At 31.3% G+C, this 16,819-nt stretch overlaps 1 protein-coding gene across 4 annotated transcripts in view; it reads left to right on the forward strand.

Moving 5' to 3' along the window:
* Positions 1-16,819, forward strand: part of LOC118204935 (DNA-dependent protein kinase catalytic subunit-like) — a 601,004-nt gene that overhangs the window by 133,713 nt on the left and 450,472 nt on the right. For all 4 annotated transcript variants that reach the window (XM_085815460.1, XM_085815459.1, XM_085815458.1 and 1 more), the window contains 2 exons: positions 8,005-8,111; positions 13,162-13,360. In XM_085815460.1, the coding sequence (XP_085671586.1) occupies positions 8,005-8,111; positions 13,162-13,360 (306 nt within the window). The remainder of the gene's footprint in view (positions 1-8,004; positions 8,112-13,161; positions 13,361-16,819) is intronic.

A 16,819-nucleotide genomic window follows, 5' to 3' on the forward strand; every position in this document is an offset into this window, starting at 1 on the left:
ATCAGAGATCACAGATGGCCGACCTGTTCTTTGTTCGTCATGTACATCGGTCCTACCTTCAGAGAAATGACGACACCATTTCATTACATTTTGTCGATTCATAATGTTCCCATAAACAGAAACAATTTCTTTGTGAATATCTGCTGGTCGCTGACCTTTTGCATGAAGAAAATGTATGACGGAGAGCACTTCGCATTTGGCGGGATTCTGAATTGGCGCAGCCATTTTAAACATGACCTACTCCAACCAGAATCAACGTTGAAATGCCGAAAGACCACGAGGAGAAAGCTAATGGTTCAAGGTTAACACCTGTGTTGCCAACTTGCTCACCAAAACTTTTCTTTTCCTCTGGCGTACGGTGTATCTTTACTTTTTGAAATGCCCTCGTATATTAGTATTTCTTTCAATGTTTGGGTTAGAACTTAATGCTATAGAGACAAGTTTCCTCCCACTTTAGAAAAATCTAGTATTTCTAATAGATGTTTTGTAAGTCAAAATGATATGAAGGAAATTATAGAAGAAAATGATATGAAGCAGCTGGTACCAATTTACATAGGGCATAAATTTTGTGCCCCAAGCCCTTCTCCCCCCCCAAAAAAAATGCATGCATGCACACACATACCAAATAACTCAAAAGTAAAATTGTATGCTTAGTAGACCAGTGTTTTCAAGCTCATATTGCATGCATGCCAAATGCATGATCAGAAAGCAGCTAATAAGACTATTATTTTAACCAAAAATTAAAATTATTAAAAAAAAGCAAATTTTAAATTTTATTTACTGAATATTTATCAAATATTATATAATAATGATGCAAAGGCAGAAGTTTCTATATTATATTTATTTTTTCTCTGAAATATAAATGTTGGTGTATGCAAAATATTTCTGATGGTCACACTTTGTAGTTCAAATGTAATTGACTGCTGAAGATAAAATTTTCAGGTTTGCATTTACTTCAGATAATTCTAATATACTGAATAAACAGCTAAATCAGTGTTTCCCAACCGCGAACCTCCGTGAAACATTGTTAAAGGTTCCGCAAGAAATATAAAGTAACACTTTTGTCATAAAAGGGAAAACAATTTTTTTTCTGATTCAGTATTGTATTCCGTTAACTTCGGTGGGGGAAGCGAGTGTGACTGCGAATGAGACAATAGTTTAGCTGGTGATAGCTGAAAAGTTGCCTTTATCTATTTGGCTATGCTCCGTTAGACTCATGAGGCATTAGATTCATTTCTTTGTTACTTGCGCTATTAATTCAGTTGTAAAAATACACACACACATGCACCCATATACATATATTTTAAATGGAAGGAGATTAACTTATTTAGTAATTTTCATTAAATTGTACATTGGTATTGCAAGGTTATGCATGTAACATGAGTCTAACTGAACAGCCGAAGACAGCTTTTCAGTTGTCACGTATTAGAATCTCGTGTGACTTTGTATGCATTAATGATGCAAGAAATATAGGATCACGTGGTTTATTAAACAGAATGCTAACACATATTTTTTATATTACTATTATTTATTTTATTTTATTTTAACATTATTTATTTTATTTTACTATTAATGATACAATTATTTTGTTAGTATTTTATTCAGTTTTATTTCTTGGTTTTTAATTCTTCTATAGATTTTAATGGTTAAAATGTGCAGGGTTCGTATGGTCCTTAAGAATCCTTAAAAGTCCTTAAGTTTTTTGGAATCGATTTTTGGTCCTTAAAAGTCCTTAATTTCGGCCAAAATCATCAGAAGGTCCTTAATTTTAATCATCAGAAGTTTCTGTCTGTTTTTATGACTGCCATTTTGAGTGTGAATTAACATTTTAAAGTAATAATTTTGGCGATTTGCTGACAAATATGGTTATCTTTTAAATGGATTCATGGATTATTTATTCCTATTCCTAATATTAAATGGTGAGATACTTGAGTTTCTGAGCAAGAAGTGAAACATGAGCATTTCAAAATTATTTCATTTTTTCTAATGAAGAGCTCTTGAACAACTTTTCGCTTTTTGGGATGTTAATTCTTTGGCGATTTTAAGATCTGTTTCTATAGAAAATTTTTAATTCCGAGATCTAGGATATTTTCGACAGTTTTTTCTTAGAACATTGTAACATTGATAAATTTCATTTAAATAATGGTAATATTTTTGAATTATATTTATGAGATAAGATTAAAATAAAACATTTTTATTTTTTGCTGTGATATTATAAAGTTTCATTTCAGCCATTTAATATATGTGGAAAATAAGCAAGGTATAATGCTATAAAGCACCATTTATGAAACAGTTCTTAGCAAAAACAAACTAGCTATGCAGTTAATTAAAAATGTGTTTTTGTATTTTTAATATTTTCATTGTAAGGGCTTTTCCCATGTAATTGTCTCAGAATATTCAGAATTCTCAAAATATACATCAGTTTTCTCCAGAGCTTTAAGCTCTGGAAGAACAATGAAAACATTATAGTTAAATGTTTTACTTCTGATACTAGAATCTTTTTCTTAACATTTTGATCTTCCCTTTATTTTCTCTACTTTTCACTAGACACAAACATAGAAAATATCAAAAATGCTTCTAATCTTATCATATGAACAGGCATTATAGAAAGGAATTCTTTTATTAATAAAGATATTGAGAATTGAAAATTTAAAAGATTCATCTAATATGTCTTAATGCATCACACACAGGGCTGGCACTAGGCATTTTCCCATCTGATGCAGTCTCTGTGGATCGTAAATTCTGCTGCCTGGTGTCTTTCTAAATTCTGCTTCCAATGCCTGTTCTAAATTCTAAACGTTTTACCATTTCTAGACTTTATTGCTCAGTGTGTCACTAAATTCTAAAAATTATGCCACATCAGCTCTCTAACCGAAGCTTACCATATATATTTCATATTTCTTCTGAATGTTCATATTACTAAAGAAATAAAATTAGCAGCATTTTCTGTACATTTTAAATGCATTTAGTTTATTTAGAATATCAGAAATCTTTAATTAAATCCAAAAATTCTAAAATGAAGAGGAAACGTGGAAGAAGAAACTGAATACATAAAGAAAAACAAATTTATTCTTCAAAGATATGTACAGTTATTATTATGTAAATTACCCAATTGTTTGCCCTTACTATAATTTCCCTTTTCTGTTTTCTCACCAGAATGCAATTCACGTAGACAGTTTTTAAACCGAGATTTTTGGAGTGTAAACAAGAGTGTGTTTCTGACCTCCACTTGCTCACTGCATTAGTTCCTGCCCGCTCTGATAATTTGTAATTATTTGCCTTTTAATACCGTTGGCGACATTTGAGTTTGTTATGATGGCAGATTTATTGAGCCAGCCTAAAATCAAATTAAATTGTTTAGTCTTTGACCACTAATCCATATTTTTAGTTTGAATTTGACTCTTCTTGTTTCGTTACATCACTACGAGCTGTAATTGATTTTGTTAGCATAAGGAACATGCCTTTATTTTTGAAGATCTTTTTAAATAGGAATCTTATTTAAACCTTTGTCGGACATTGTAGTTACTTTCAGACATAGTAATAATTTGCTTCATATCTGTTGATGTGTTTAGGACTATTTAACTTTTACCAGATCAAATAAACCTTCATTAGGTACGTTGTGGACAGGTTGACAGGTTAGGAGATAAAACACTCAGAAATTAGTGAGAACATTCTTTTGTGTATTGAGACAAATTCCTAATTGTTAAAAAAAGTGCTTAAAGAGAAGGAAATCGATATAAATTAGCCAAAATGTCTGGAAAGGCTTCAAATTAAAAAGATGCATAAATATTTTGTTGAGTATTGTTATTACAAAACATAAATGTTTTATGTGTAATTATCCGAATATCGTTTAAGAATCAATGTTATAAATTATATGTATTTTAAATTGTTAAGTTTTATTAGATTGGGATTTTAATAGGGCTAAAAATAAATAAAATTTAATAGTGACCATGTAAATCCATAATGATTAAGGTTATCATATACCTAATTTAATTACTTATATAACTGCTTACTGCTTGCCCTTAAAAATTATCTCTGCATATTAAAGCGAGTTATTACCTTTCATTAACCCTTACCATAGTCACAAGATAAAATACAAAAATGTAAAAATTCATGTAAAACTTATTCTTTGCATCTAGTGAGATTTAAAATAATGCAAAACAACTTATCACCTCTTGTGCTTTAGTGGCTTATTAGAACCTTAAAGTATATTAACTGAGTCACAACCCCTGCAGGTAAGCAGCAGCAGTGACAACAGCCAGTCTTCTGTTGTTCTTCATGCTGATTATGATTTTACTTCTCATTTTAACCTATGCTGCTTGACATAAAATCTGCTTACTGTTTACTAAAGCTCTAGACTGAGCAAGTATGTGACAAAATGAGGTATAAAATAAAATCAGCATAAAACTAACTGTTAGTAAAACGTAATTAAATGTCACTTATCTCCTTTCAAATATGTTCAGTTCTTATAAGTGTAAAATATATAATGCTCCTTGATAAATTTCATATATTTTATTCTCAGACTTAATAATAATTATGTTAATTAAGTCATGTTTAATAATAATGCATCCTACTTACGGATCTATTTTATTTTTAGGATGGTATTACAAATGTGAATTTCAGGCATAGATAATATTTTTGAATTTATTCAGTTCCCATTCGCTCATAGAAAAAATCACTTAATTTTTTCATTAATGGTCCTTAAAAGTCCTGAATTTCTGTGTGCAGAAATGTGCACGAACCCTGAATGTGGCAATACGTGAAGACAAACTATCCAGATGATTCTTAAGAGACTAGTGCGATGAAAATATAGAATATCACATAAAATTTCAAAATACTCACAATGAAAGTTATATTAATGAGCTTTACATGGACTGGTGATCCATAATGCCATTTTCCATTGTGTCTCATTTGTGGCAAAAAACTTTCAAATACAGCAATGTCTCCAACAAAACTGAATACACATTTCACAATAAATAATACTAATGTGAAAAATAAAATTGTTGATTATTTTAAAACTATGTTAAAATCCCAAAAGGCTCAGTAAGTAGGTTATTTGCTAGCAGAACTTATTGTGCCTCGCCCCCCCCCCCCGAAAAAAAAAAAAACCTCACAGAATCTATAATTTAAAATTATAGTGAGTAAAATGTTGAGAGAAGATGCAGTAAAAAATTTTTAAGAAATAGTATATTCTAGCATTTATAAGGTATGAGGGAAAAATTCAAGAAAATTTCCTCTGCTGTAAAAAATTACTTAAGACAAGCAGAGGAATAGATATATTTAATATTTTATCTGCATATCTGCAGAAAAAAGATCTTTCATGGCTTAATTGTATCGTCATTTATACAGATGGTGCTGCTTCCATGGTTGGCTCCATAAAAGACTTTATTAGTCTTCTGAAAAAAAAAAAAAAAAAAAAAAAAAAAAAAGTTTCCACATACTGTTTTATTCATAGAAAAGTGTTCATGTTAAAATCTCTTGGTGATGAACTGCAAAAAGTATTTGATGATGTTATAAAAATGGTAAACTTCAACAAACGAAAGCCACTTCAGAATTTTCACAACGTTCTGTGAAAATATGGATATAAAGATCATGCAAAATCTGTTGTTATACACTGAAATCTCGTGGTTAACTAGAGGCAGAGTTTTTAATATTGTTTTTGAGCTAAAAGAATACACATTTCTGACAAAATGACGAATAAGATTTTACTAAATGCTTTGAGGATCAATTGTGTGTGCAGATGGTAGCTTATTTAGCAGGTATTTTTTATCCCTTGAATTAACTGAATAAGTTACTGCAAGGCGGCGAATATATACTAACTTTAGTTGACAAGATTTTTGGATTTAAAAAAGAAAAACTTACAGGAAGATCATGTTGTAAAAGGGAATATTGATATGTTTAAATTGGTATCAGAGCTAAAAAATGAAGATGCATATTAATTAATTTCAAGTTTTATCATATCCCATCTAGAAGAGCTGTTGAAGTAAACTGATTACTATTTTTGATCTCTGTCAAAAGAACTGTATGGTTGGATTAAGAATCCATTCTCTTGCACTTCCGTTCATCCTCAGAACTTAACTCTAAAAGAAGAACTATAAGTCAAAATTGAATAATTCATTGAAAATGAGATTTAATGATATGATTTTGGATAAAGTCATTGAAAATGATTGGCCAATAATTCATAGGAAAGCATTTAATATATTGCTGCAGTTTTCAACATCATACATGTGTGAACAAGTTTTTTCTTTTTCTTTTTTATAATTAAAAGTAAGGGTAGAAATAGTCTCCTTTGTGTGGAAGATGAAATCTGCATACGTATATTGAAAATCAGACTCCAAATTCAGCATTTATATTCCAAACAAACAGACACAAATTTCACATTAATATTTGTTATAAATTATAGTGAAGAAATTTATCATTTATCTGTACCAAATTATATTTAGAATTATACCAATCACATGCATTTTTTTTTAAATAAATGATTAAAATGATAGTTGTTTTTTGTTTCCATTAAAGATTGTAAAAATAATATGAACAAATATCACATGGATACTGAGCTTCTCTAGAATTTGAACATTGTCATAGGGGTTCCATAAAAGAGAAGAGGTTGGGAAATACCGCACTAAAATAACTTATGTAGATTAAAAAGAGAAAAATTGCAAAAACTTTCCACTTGGGGGGAAAAAATTTGAGAACATATAATGCCGAACTATTCTTTTTCTCTTACTGATTAAATTTTTCTTTGATGCATAGAGACAAAATAAAGATATTTGTATGCAAATATTATGAACTTCTTTATTTCTTACTACAACTTTCAGCTACAACACCTCATCATGTTTCAATTTTTATAAAGTTTGTAATCTTGGACAAAAATTACTAGAACTCTCATCACTAATGGTAGATATGCTCATCAGGCATTCTGGTTCTTTTTGTAGATTTATTTCCACCTGCAAAAAGACTTCACATATGTAGTATGCCTAAACAAAGCAATTATTCTTATTGCAAAAATTCATAATTGAGAGCATTTATATTTGTAAAGTGTGAAAAAAAGTTAACCAAACCTGAAACATAAAATTTTTGAATAAGATTTGTACCACAGTGCAGATTAATTAGTTGCCTTTGTAGATTTTCTGAGGTATTTTTTTTTAATAATGGGCAGTTAATGTAAAATTGGCCTCCAAATCATTAAAATCATAAATTTCTTGTAAAAAATAATGCTAATTAATTTATAGGAAATGTATTTGCATCTTGGAAAAAGTTGCTTCTGGGGCTGTTGGTTTGAGACTAATAAAGCAGAGAGGATGGTATAAACAGAAAAGAAAATTTGTGCAGTGTAGTTTAACATTCTAAAACTGGAAAGGAGCAAACACTCTCGAAAGGCTGGAGATTAAAGCGACTTAAGATAATACATCGTTGGTGATTCAAAAATTGGAGATACATTGAAGATTACTGATATCTTATTGCTATTTGTATCCATTAAGTCAGCATGTCTACAGATTTTTTCATCTGTCTGTCTCAAACTGAAAGGTCAAGATTAGTTGTTTGCTGTGTTAATATCAAATGTTAGATACATGACAGTATTTTTTTTTTAAATGGTGCAGTCCTTTGTAAGCAATAAAAAAATTCTGAGCAGTTGTCTTAAATCTGTGCATATTTACACAAATAAAATCATACTTATATCTTTTATCTTTAATACTTATCTTTAATAATTAATGCAAAACAAACTTTGAAAACTACTTTTCCTTTTCACATTATACCTTAAAAGCGAAAATCTTTGCATTTCCATAATAGAAAGGGTTGTGTTTATTGCAGAAAGCAGTAATCAAAATTTTTATTGAAAGCTTATTGAAAGGCATTCTGCATTTGATTTTCTTTCAGTAAGCTAATTAAAGTCTTTTAGGAAAATAATAAGGTGAAATTTCAGAAAAGGAGAATATTTAAATTTTAAGTTTATGTAAAATTTTCAATATGATTATCTCTTAGTATATCATTTCTTTTTGTTAGAAGACAATTCAGCTTTTGTAGCTAGGGAAGTGAAGCGTACCACGAAGAAGGTTCACAAGATGTCGGCAAAAGCTTTGAAAAGGCCTGACCATTATGCGTCAAAATATGTAAGCTATTTTCTATTTTTTCTGTATTTGTTGTATATTAGTTTTTTTTTTCTTTTTTTTTATCACCACAAACTCTATTGCTCACTGTGAAAAATAAAAGTATTATCTTAGTACATTTTGAGGAAAGGCAAGTAATATTCTAGAATGTTTGTAGTGGAAAAGAAGCAAAATGCTGTGATATGCTTTATGCAATCAGAGCATAAAAGTTTTGCTGGGAACAGCATAGTTTCATGTGCATTAAGCTGTCTTTTATTAAAAATGTTGAGAAAAACTGCATCAAAGAATGGAGGTGAAAATCCAGATCCTTGTAGTTGAAACTATTAAAAAGTTAGGAAACCTGGTAGCATTAAAACAGTATGAAAACTAGAAAAAGCAGAAATGAACTGGAAAGCTCACACAGGTAATAGGAATGAAGGTAAAATCGGTCAAACTGAGAAGCTCACTTCAGGGAAATCTCAGAATCATATCTGTGTAAACAACAAAGAAAAGGTAATTACTTGGAAAGAAATCTGTTACAAATGTGATGAAGAAAACTGACTAGATAAATGAAGAAAGAATTGGTAAATATGTGAAATCGGCTATGCATGCATCTAAATACTGGGTGGCCATAATTAAACTGACAGTGCTCACAGTGTTCTGTAGTGCGATCTATTTGCGATCTATATGAGAATATTACCCCGACAGGACGGGAAACCTGTTCTGTTACCAGAGAGAAATATCGCCACATGTTGAACAGCTTTGTCTTTCCGGCACTTCAGCAAAGACAATGCCTGGGAAAAATCATTTTCATGCAAGATGTAGCCCCTCCATACTTTTGTTTACGGGTGCAACAGATGCTACGACAGAAATTCACAACAGAAAGAGTCATTAGCCGCTACTTTGCAACTGCATGGCCACCTCGGTCGCCTGATCTTACCTCATGCGACTTCTGGCTATGGGGTTACCTTAAGTCCAAAGTCTATCAAGGAGTGGTCCAGGACCTGGCTACGTTGAAGGATAACATATCACGGACTGTACGGGAGATTCCTGCAGACATGTTACTTTCTGCTGTTGTGCATACTGTGCACAGAATGCAATATATGGTCCACAACAACGGTAGCCACATTGAACCTCATTTGAATGCAAAATAAAAGGTAATTTCTGTATTGATTTGCATTTGTTAACACTGTATTTTTTATTACACAGCGCCAAATATTCCCCTAGCGGTGACTTTTGGAACTAATTTTTTTTTTCACGGAATCCTTCGTCCTCCATCTTGTTTAATCTTCCTACAAAATGTGGCGTCATTCTCGCAAATAGATCGAGCTACAGAACACTGTGAGCACTGTCAGTTTAATTATGGTAACCCATTATATGCCATGCATGTTTGAAGCCTTCCATTGTCTGAGAAGATTTGGCTAATTTTCTTTGAAACAATATATAAAATTTCAGTTGAGGTCCAGTTCAGAGAATGGGAGCAATTTATTGGGTGTTCATTCAGCTGGTAATTTACTTTTCCATAAATCAATTTAGTGCTCCGTTTTGTGTGCTTTTTTTTTTGGTTGTAGTTCTTTATTTGACTTGACAATCAGGTAATTGATTGTGATATTGTGTTAATTTCACAAGGGTTGATACTGTTTTTAGTACATATAAACTCAGATGAACAATATTTCTCTCAAATCTCCTGGTTTAATACTGTTTTGATGTTTTAAAAAGAGAATGTGGGTTTATAACAAATGCTGATGCTAATTTTTTTAACATATGCAATTTGGTTAAAATACATCATAGTAAGACATAATTAGAAATGCATTACAATCCAGTTGACATAACTGAACACAGAATAGCAAGGAAAAAATGAATTAAGATATGAAACTAAAGTAAAATTTTGTGTATTAATTTTTAGACACTGGGAGGGAAATTGAACTAAACTACTTTGTCCAGTCATTTACTTTGTCTGATCTTGAAGGTTTTGATAATTAAAAGCTTTGTGAGAAGCAGAATGATAAAGTTCAAATTCTGGATATCTTTCAATATACACATGCTTTCTTTATGCATCAGTTAAAATGAAATAGTGCTAAGAATAGTGCACTTATAAAATGATAAAGCCTTTCATCATGGCAAAATATTTTTTATAAGGAAAAAAGAAGTGAGTTTGTCATCATGTGAGAATTTCAGTGTCACATGACCACATTTGGAAACAGTTATGTACAGTGCAGGCTATGTGGTTTCAGTGATAAAATATAACTCCCCACTCAGTTTAAAATCATAATGCTGTATTTGGGAGAAAAATGTACAGGAATCCCCTAATGAATATTTTTTATAAGAGGACAAAGAGTTAGTTTTATACCTAGGAAAATTTCAAAGTACACCGATACATTTTTTGGATGTTGAAATTTAAAAAATAACACATGGAATGATTGGAGAAAAATAAGGAATTTTTTAAAAAATTGCCCAAAATCAATTAAGTTAAAAGATATGTAATAAACTTTATATAAATATTTTTTATGTTCTATCTAGTGATGCAAACTGTGAAATTTTGGTTTTGTTACTTTGTTAAATGAAAATATTTAAAAAATTATGAAATTGTTTCAACATAAAATAAAATAAAAAATAAATAAATAAATAAATTTGAACTTTCAAGCTGCTTTTAAAGCACCTCTTCACCTTCCAGGTAATCTGTGTTACAGTTAAACACTCTTTGCTATTATGAAAGTTCTGTTATTAAATTTAACTTAATAGTTAACAAATTATATTAACTTATTATTGTGTTTCAAAGTTCACTGTCAGTCACCACTTAATAAATTAGTCACTTTGTACTGATAGTCTTTCTGAGGTGCAAAGAAGTAACTTAATGCAAAGTGCAATATTTATGGAAAAAACTGGCTTTTGAATCAAATACAGTTTCAAGAACCAGGATCAACTTTTTCTTCACTTTATGTTTAAATACAGTTATGTACAAAATTATGGTGGTGCCATGTGATATGCTAATTTTACATATTGAAATATTATAGGAGGGTCATCCAGAAAGTAAGTTTCCCACAGTTCATGAAAAGAAACAAAACGTAATTATCTGGAAAGACTTGTTGCAAAAGATGCAGCAATATTTCAGTTACTTTTTAACATATGAACCAATGGAATTGTAACACTTGTTGTACCTTGGTATAAAATTTGTATTCGAGTGTCACAGAAGTCTGCCACCTGGGAATTGAGCCAATGTGTCACAGTTGTTTGCATGTCTTCGCCTGTGAGATAGGACAGGGATTTTTTTCAGGTATTAGAATAGGTGCAAGCCACTGGGAGCAAGATCAGGACTTTCGGGTGAATGGTCAAACACCTCACAGTGAAACTTCTCCAACAAACTTTTCCCAAAATTCACTGTACATGAGCGAACATTATCATGGAACAACACAACACCAGTACTCAGCATCTTTTGCCTGTTCTAAATGACTCGTAGCAATTTCTGTAATGTTGCACAGTAATGTTCAGTGTTCACCTTAGCATCCCTCAGCAAAAAGACAATGAGCAGAATGCCTTTCCTGTCTCGAAGATTGTGCACATCAGTTCCTTTGCAGATGTGGTCTGCTTGAATTTGTTGTGGCATAGAGATCCACTGTGATGGCAATACATCTACTGTTGCTTGGTTTGTGGAGTAAAGTGAGCAACCCACATTTCATCATCTGTAACAATTCTGTTGAAATCTCATCGTCCTCCTTGTGGTATAGCTGCAGAAAAGTCAATGCTGCTACCATGTGTTTTGTTCATTGTTCGGGTTAAGTTGTGTTTTGTTCATCGTTCGATTTAAGTTTCTTCGGCACCCGCCTGGCACAAAATTTCCAGAACAACAAGTGTTTCATGATTAATAATTCCATGCACCACAGTTTATGAAATTAGTGCACGGAAATGTCTACTGAGTTTCTTAACTATAAAGTGATGATTCTGCAGAATGTACTGCCGCACCTGCTCCACAAGGCTGTCATCAATAAGGGATGGCCAACTGCAGCGCTGTTCGTGATGGACATTTTGCCTGTTTTTGGAAAAACCTTATACCAACAACGAACTATCTACAGTCCATACACTAAACACATTTGATAGTGAATTTCAATTGGCGCTACCTTCTATGCATTAAAAAATGTTATCATGGACCTGACCTTGCAGTCAGCATGAGAAGAAATAAGAGTAGATGTCTTTGTGCACTATAATGACATTAGTGTAAGCGATCGAGAAATTACAACTGCTGCATATGATAGTCAAACCTACAAACTATCTAGCTTGTGCCTTCACGATTTGGTCCTTTTGCAATGCCATCTTTTGGCAATTTAGAAATTTTATTTTCTGGATGACCCTTGTAGGCAACTATTATCATTTACTAATTGTTAAGATTACTTTTATTCCTGCATACGTGATATAAAAAGATTGTGTTACATGCCAAATTTTACAAATATAAATATTGTTTATTTTTAACTCTTAAATAAATGAATTTTTATTTTATTTTTTAAATTTAAATCAAAAATACATTAGAATTAATATCAAATAAAATAGGAAAAATGCTAAAAAAATCTAAAGTAAGTTTTTATTCCAATTTTTGAAAAAATATTATTGCTGTGAAATGGCTACATTATGCAAAAAAACATATGATAGGCAAATGTGTAATAACAATTTTATGTAATAATACATACCTTATAAACTTGTTCAAACAATTTTAAAACTTTGATTACATCAAAATAACAACAAACACAAAATCACCTCACAATAATGACCATTACACCAATAGTGTTGCACTGAAACTTTCAAAACTATATATGTAAACAGTATGTATCCAAGTGTTTACATTATGCAATAAGCTAAAATTTTTGTTTTGATTTGATTTACGTGATTAAATATGAGTATGTTGCCAAATGGCAACTGCATGCATTTAAGGGTTAATGTGCTTAAATATAATTGTTACATATATTACATATTTATGTTTTTTAATGCATTTTAAAATTTTATCAGAATTTAGTTAAGGGAAAGGGTAAGAATGTGAAGTACTAGTGAATGTCACAAGAATTTATTTATTATTTTCCTCATTTAGCTTCTTGAAGATCCTGCAGTATTAAAACTACAGTTAAGAATATTGAGATTCTTGGGTCGATTAGGTGGGCACAATATAGCACTTCTTGAAAAGGCTTATGAAGAAATGGATGAACATGCAATTGCTTGGGACACTTTGTATCGAAGTCATTTAAAATACTCTATTCCATTTATGGATATGAAACCTGATATTTATTTTGGTAATTATATTTTTATAATAGAATTTAATTTAAAATTATATATTTATATGACTTGAAAAGAATGCTACTGGTTTTAGTTCCTTGTTAGACAAGCACTTCAAATTACAGAATTTTGTACATTAAAAGAGCAGAAATTTATGGAAATACTTTCAGTTCTGTGAGAGGAGGATTCTGTAAAGCATATTTCTTCCCACAGAGAGAATTTTTATATTAATAAAATATTCACTATTCCTAAATAAATAAAAAATAAAATATGGCCATACTTATGTAATAAGTGAAATTCGTAGAGATATTTGAGAGTGAAATAACTAACTCAGATCACTTCTTGATTTCTACTGCTGATTATTAGATCAAGCTGTAATCATCCAAGTGCATTACAGTCCTTAGCCATATATACTGATGGCTCCAAAGGAGAACTCAGGACTGGCAGTGCCTGGTGTGCAATGGAGGGTCACCACATAATCCGTTCCTGGGCTAAGAAGCTTCATCCCAGTAACTCGGTGTTTCAGGCAGAACTTACAGCCCTAAAGGCAGCTCTGGACTTTACTGCTAACAATTTCAGATGTAAAGTAATTTACACAGACTCAAAGTCAAGCTTGCAGACCATCCAGGGCGGCCGCAGTAGATATCCCATTGTTAGAAACATATAAAAACAATTAATTTCGATTCCTGCAAGTCTGAGGCCCCAGCTCCAGCCCATACGGGGATTAAAGGAAATGAAGCAGCGGATATGATTGCGAAAGGCGCAGCCAATGAACCCCACGTGAGTAGCATTGGCAAAGAATCTCTAAGGAGAAGAATGAAAGCTTCTATAGACGCAATGTAAACCTGTTTCGCCTCTGCGCTGCTGTACCGAAGAGCCACAGCTATGCAGTGAAATAGCAGCTCAGGGTGGAATTAAATAGCGCATTTCAAGGAGATGGTAAATTTTTTACTTTGAAATAACTCAAAATGTTTTATTTTCATACATTTCTGGAGTTTTATGAGAAAATGATGTTAGTTGGAATTTTAGGGGAATTATAGAAATCCTGTCCAATTTTTACTTTCAATTTAAACAGCGAGCCATATGAAGACAAAATTTAAATGAAATAAATTTCTCAATACTTAATAGGATTCAGAGACTTTTGTTTTAGATAAATTGTGAAGTTGATCTTTTATCTTCTTATCCGTAATTGTTTCGCATAGAACATCCTAAAGTTCAATTGCAAAATGAATTTTAAAAGAAATAAATAAAATTTATTATTTTTATATGCCTTATTTTTCCCCTTAACCCTTCTTTCTGTAAATACACATAATTGTTTTTCATTTGATATAATATCCAGTATTAATTTATAACTGTGATGTTAAATTTCTAACAAATCTGCAATTAATTACATAAATAACGCTATTTTGTAATTCTTTTCATATCAAGCATATTATTAAATATTAAAATAAAGAATAACACATTTTAAGTAAAACGATGATATTTATTGAAATTTCTCAAGTTTCAGAATATACGTATGCAAAATAATTTTAAGCATCTTCACAAATACCAAGGAATATTTTAGACAATTATTTGGAATGACCATTATGAAAACCACGAGCAATGTTTGCAGCCAAAAGCATATCACTTAAATAACAAATACAAAATTACACTTAAAAGGTCTTTTAAAGAATTTTGCATAAATTATTAAAATAACTGATTTCATTCTTTTTTCGTAAAATATTCAATATTTCTTACATTTATTAATATAAGATTAAATACTTAACTTGAAAATCAAACCTATAGGTATTATTAAAACCTGGGAAGAAATTTTGTAAATAATTTACTGAATCAAATAAATGTTGTTATATCAAACAAATATTGTAGCCATTGGAACAAAAATTATTTCAAGTTATAAAATTAGGAATAAATTTTTTTTAAATAAAAATTACAAAAATGACTATTTTCCACCTTCGCTATAGAACTAATAATTGCAAAATTGCTGTATTCTTGGATTTTTCATAATTTTAATTTTGCAAAAAATCTATTTAATCCAAAATTATTCAACAAATGAGTACATTTAGTTCTGTAAACTTAAAAAGGGGGGGGGGGGAGAACACATGCCATACAATATGTAATAAATTTTTGTGAATCCATAGTTAAAATTTTACAGTGAAATTTTAAAAGCAAAATTTGCAATAACTAACTGAAACAGAAAAAATAATTAAAGACAATTAAAGGCACCCCTAAATAAATTGAAAACACTGAAATACATTATAATTATCTGACAACAACTTTAAAAAAAATTACCGTGAAAAATTTTAGACAATTATTTGGAATGACCATTATGAAAACCAAGAGCAAAGTTTGCACCCAATAGCCAAAACCATTTCACTTACAGCATTACATTTAAAAAGTCTTTTAAAGAATTTCACATAACTAGAACCAAGTACCTCTGACTACAACAACAAAGAACCTTTTCGAACAACGTGGTAAAAGATTGCTAATATGGCCGACGGCATGCTGTTTTGTTGCCTTCTGATGTTATTTCACACATGCACAGTGAGGTACGGAGGGTGGAAAGCTTTGGGATGGATTGCCCCTTTAAAATAAGTTTCAGGGATATACATAATGTGTCACTTCGGTCTGACAAAGACACATTTGCCTCGGGGAACCTTTACTTCTTCTCCTTAGATATTCTTTGGCATTGGTGTGCCCCTTCTGCATTCATATCTGAAAACTACTCTCAAATGTAAACTAATGAAGCAATGGCAAAACTACTGGGAGACAAGCACCACAGGCAAAATACTGTACGATTTCCAACCAAAAGTTAACCACAATTTAAATAGCAGTTCTTCGCACCTCATACAGTATCTGACAGGGCATGGCCCATATATGTCCTGTCTTCACAGATTTCGCCTAAGAGACAGTGACCAATGTATTTGTGGCAGTACTGGTGACCCAGATCACTATCTGTTTGACTGTTCGCACACGGGGAATTCACATTTAAAAAGACCAATTGCAATCAATATGCCAGTATGGTTCAAGAACACAAGAATAAATATGCCCTCATACGCATTAGAGACTGCACTACCATTGCTAAAAGCATTGCCGACAACCTGGAGTGACTGCTTTCCTTCGACACCGTGCTATCAGCAGTCTGCTCTGTACATATATTAATTTACTTAATGTCTTGTGTTTTTTTGTTTTTTATTATATTTAATATTATGATTAATCCAGAATTCATTTAATGTATTCCAAAATTTGTAATGTATTTGGTCATCTTTACATCTGTACCTGATTTTTATAGCGCATCCTTTATATAACTGTATGCCTAACATGTACGATAATAGTGAAAAGTGTTCCGCTTAGTCTCAGCAGTCCCCACCATGCATCTTCTTTCCATGTTCTGGTCCTTACTTTCTGGTCTTTACGTTTCGTGGCCATTCCCCAGAGGACACAGTACTAAGCTCTTTATTTATGTTTATTCATGTATT

Source organism: Stegodyphus dumicola, chromosome 4 (genome assembly GCF_044657685.1).
Source record: "Stegodyphus dumicola isolate Sdum_Otavi_A_Nest chromosome 4, ASM4465768v1".
In the NCBI taxonomy this organism is placed as follows: domain Eukaryota; kingdom Metazoa; phylum Arthropoda; class Arachnida; order Araneae; family Eresidae; genus Stegodyphus; species Stegodyphus dumicola.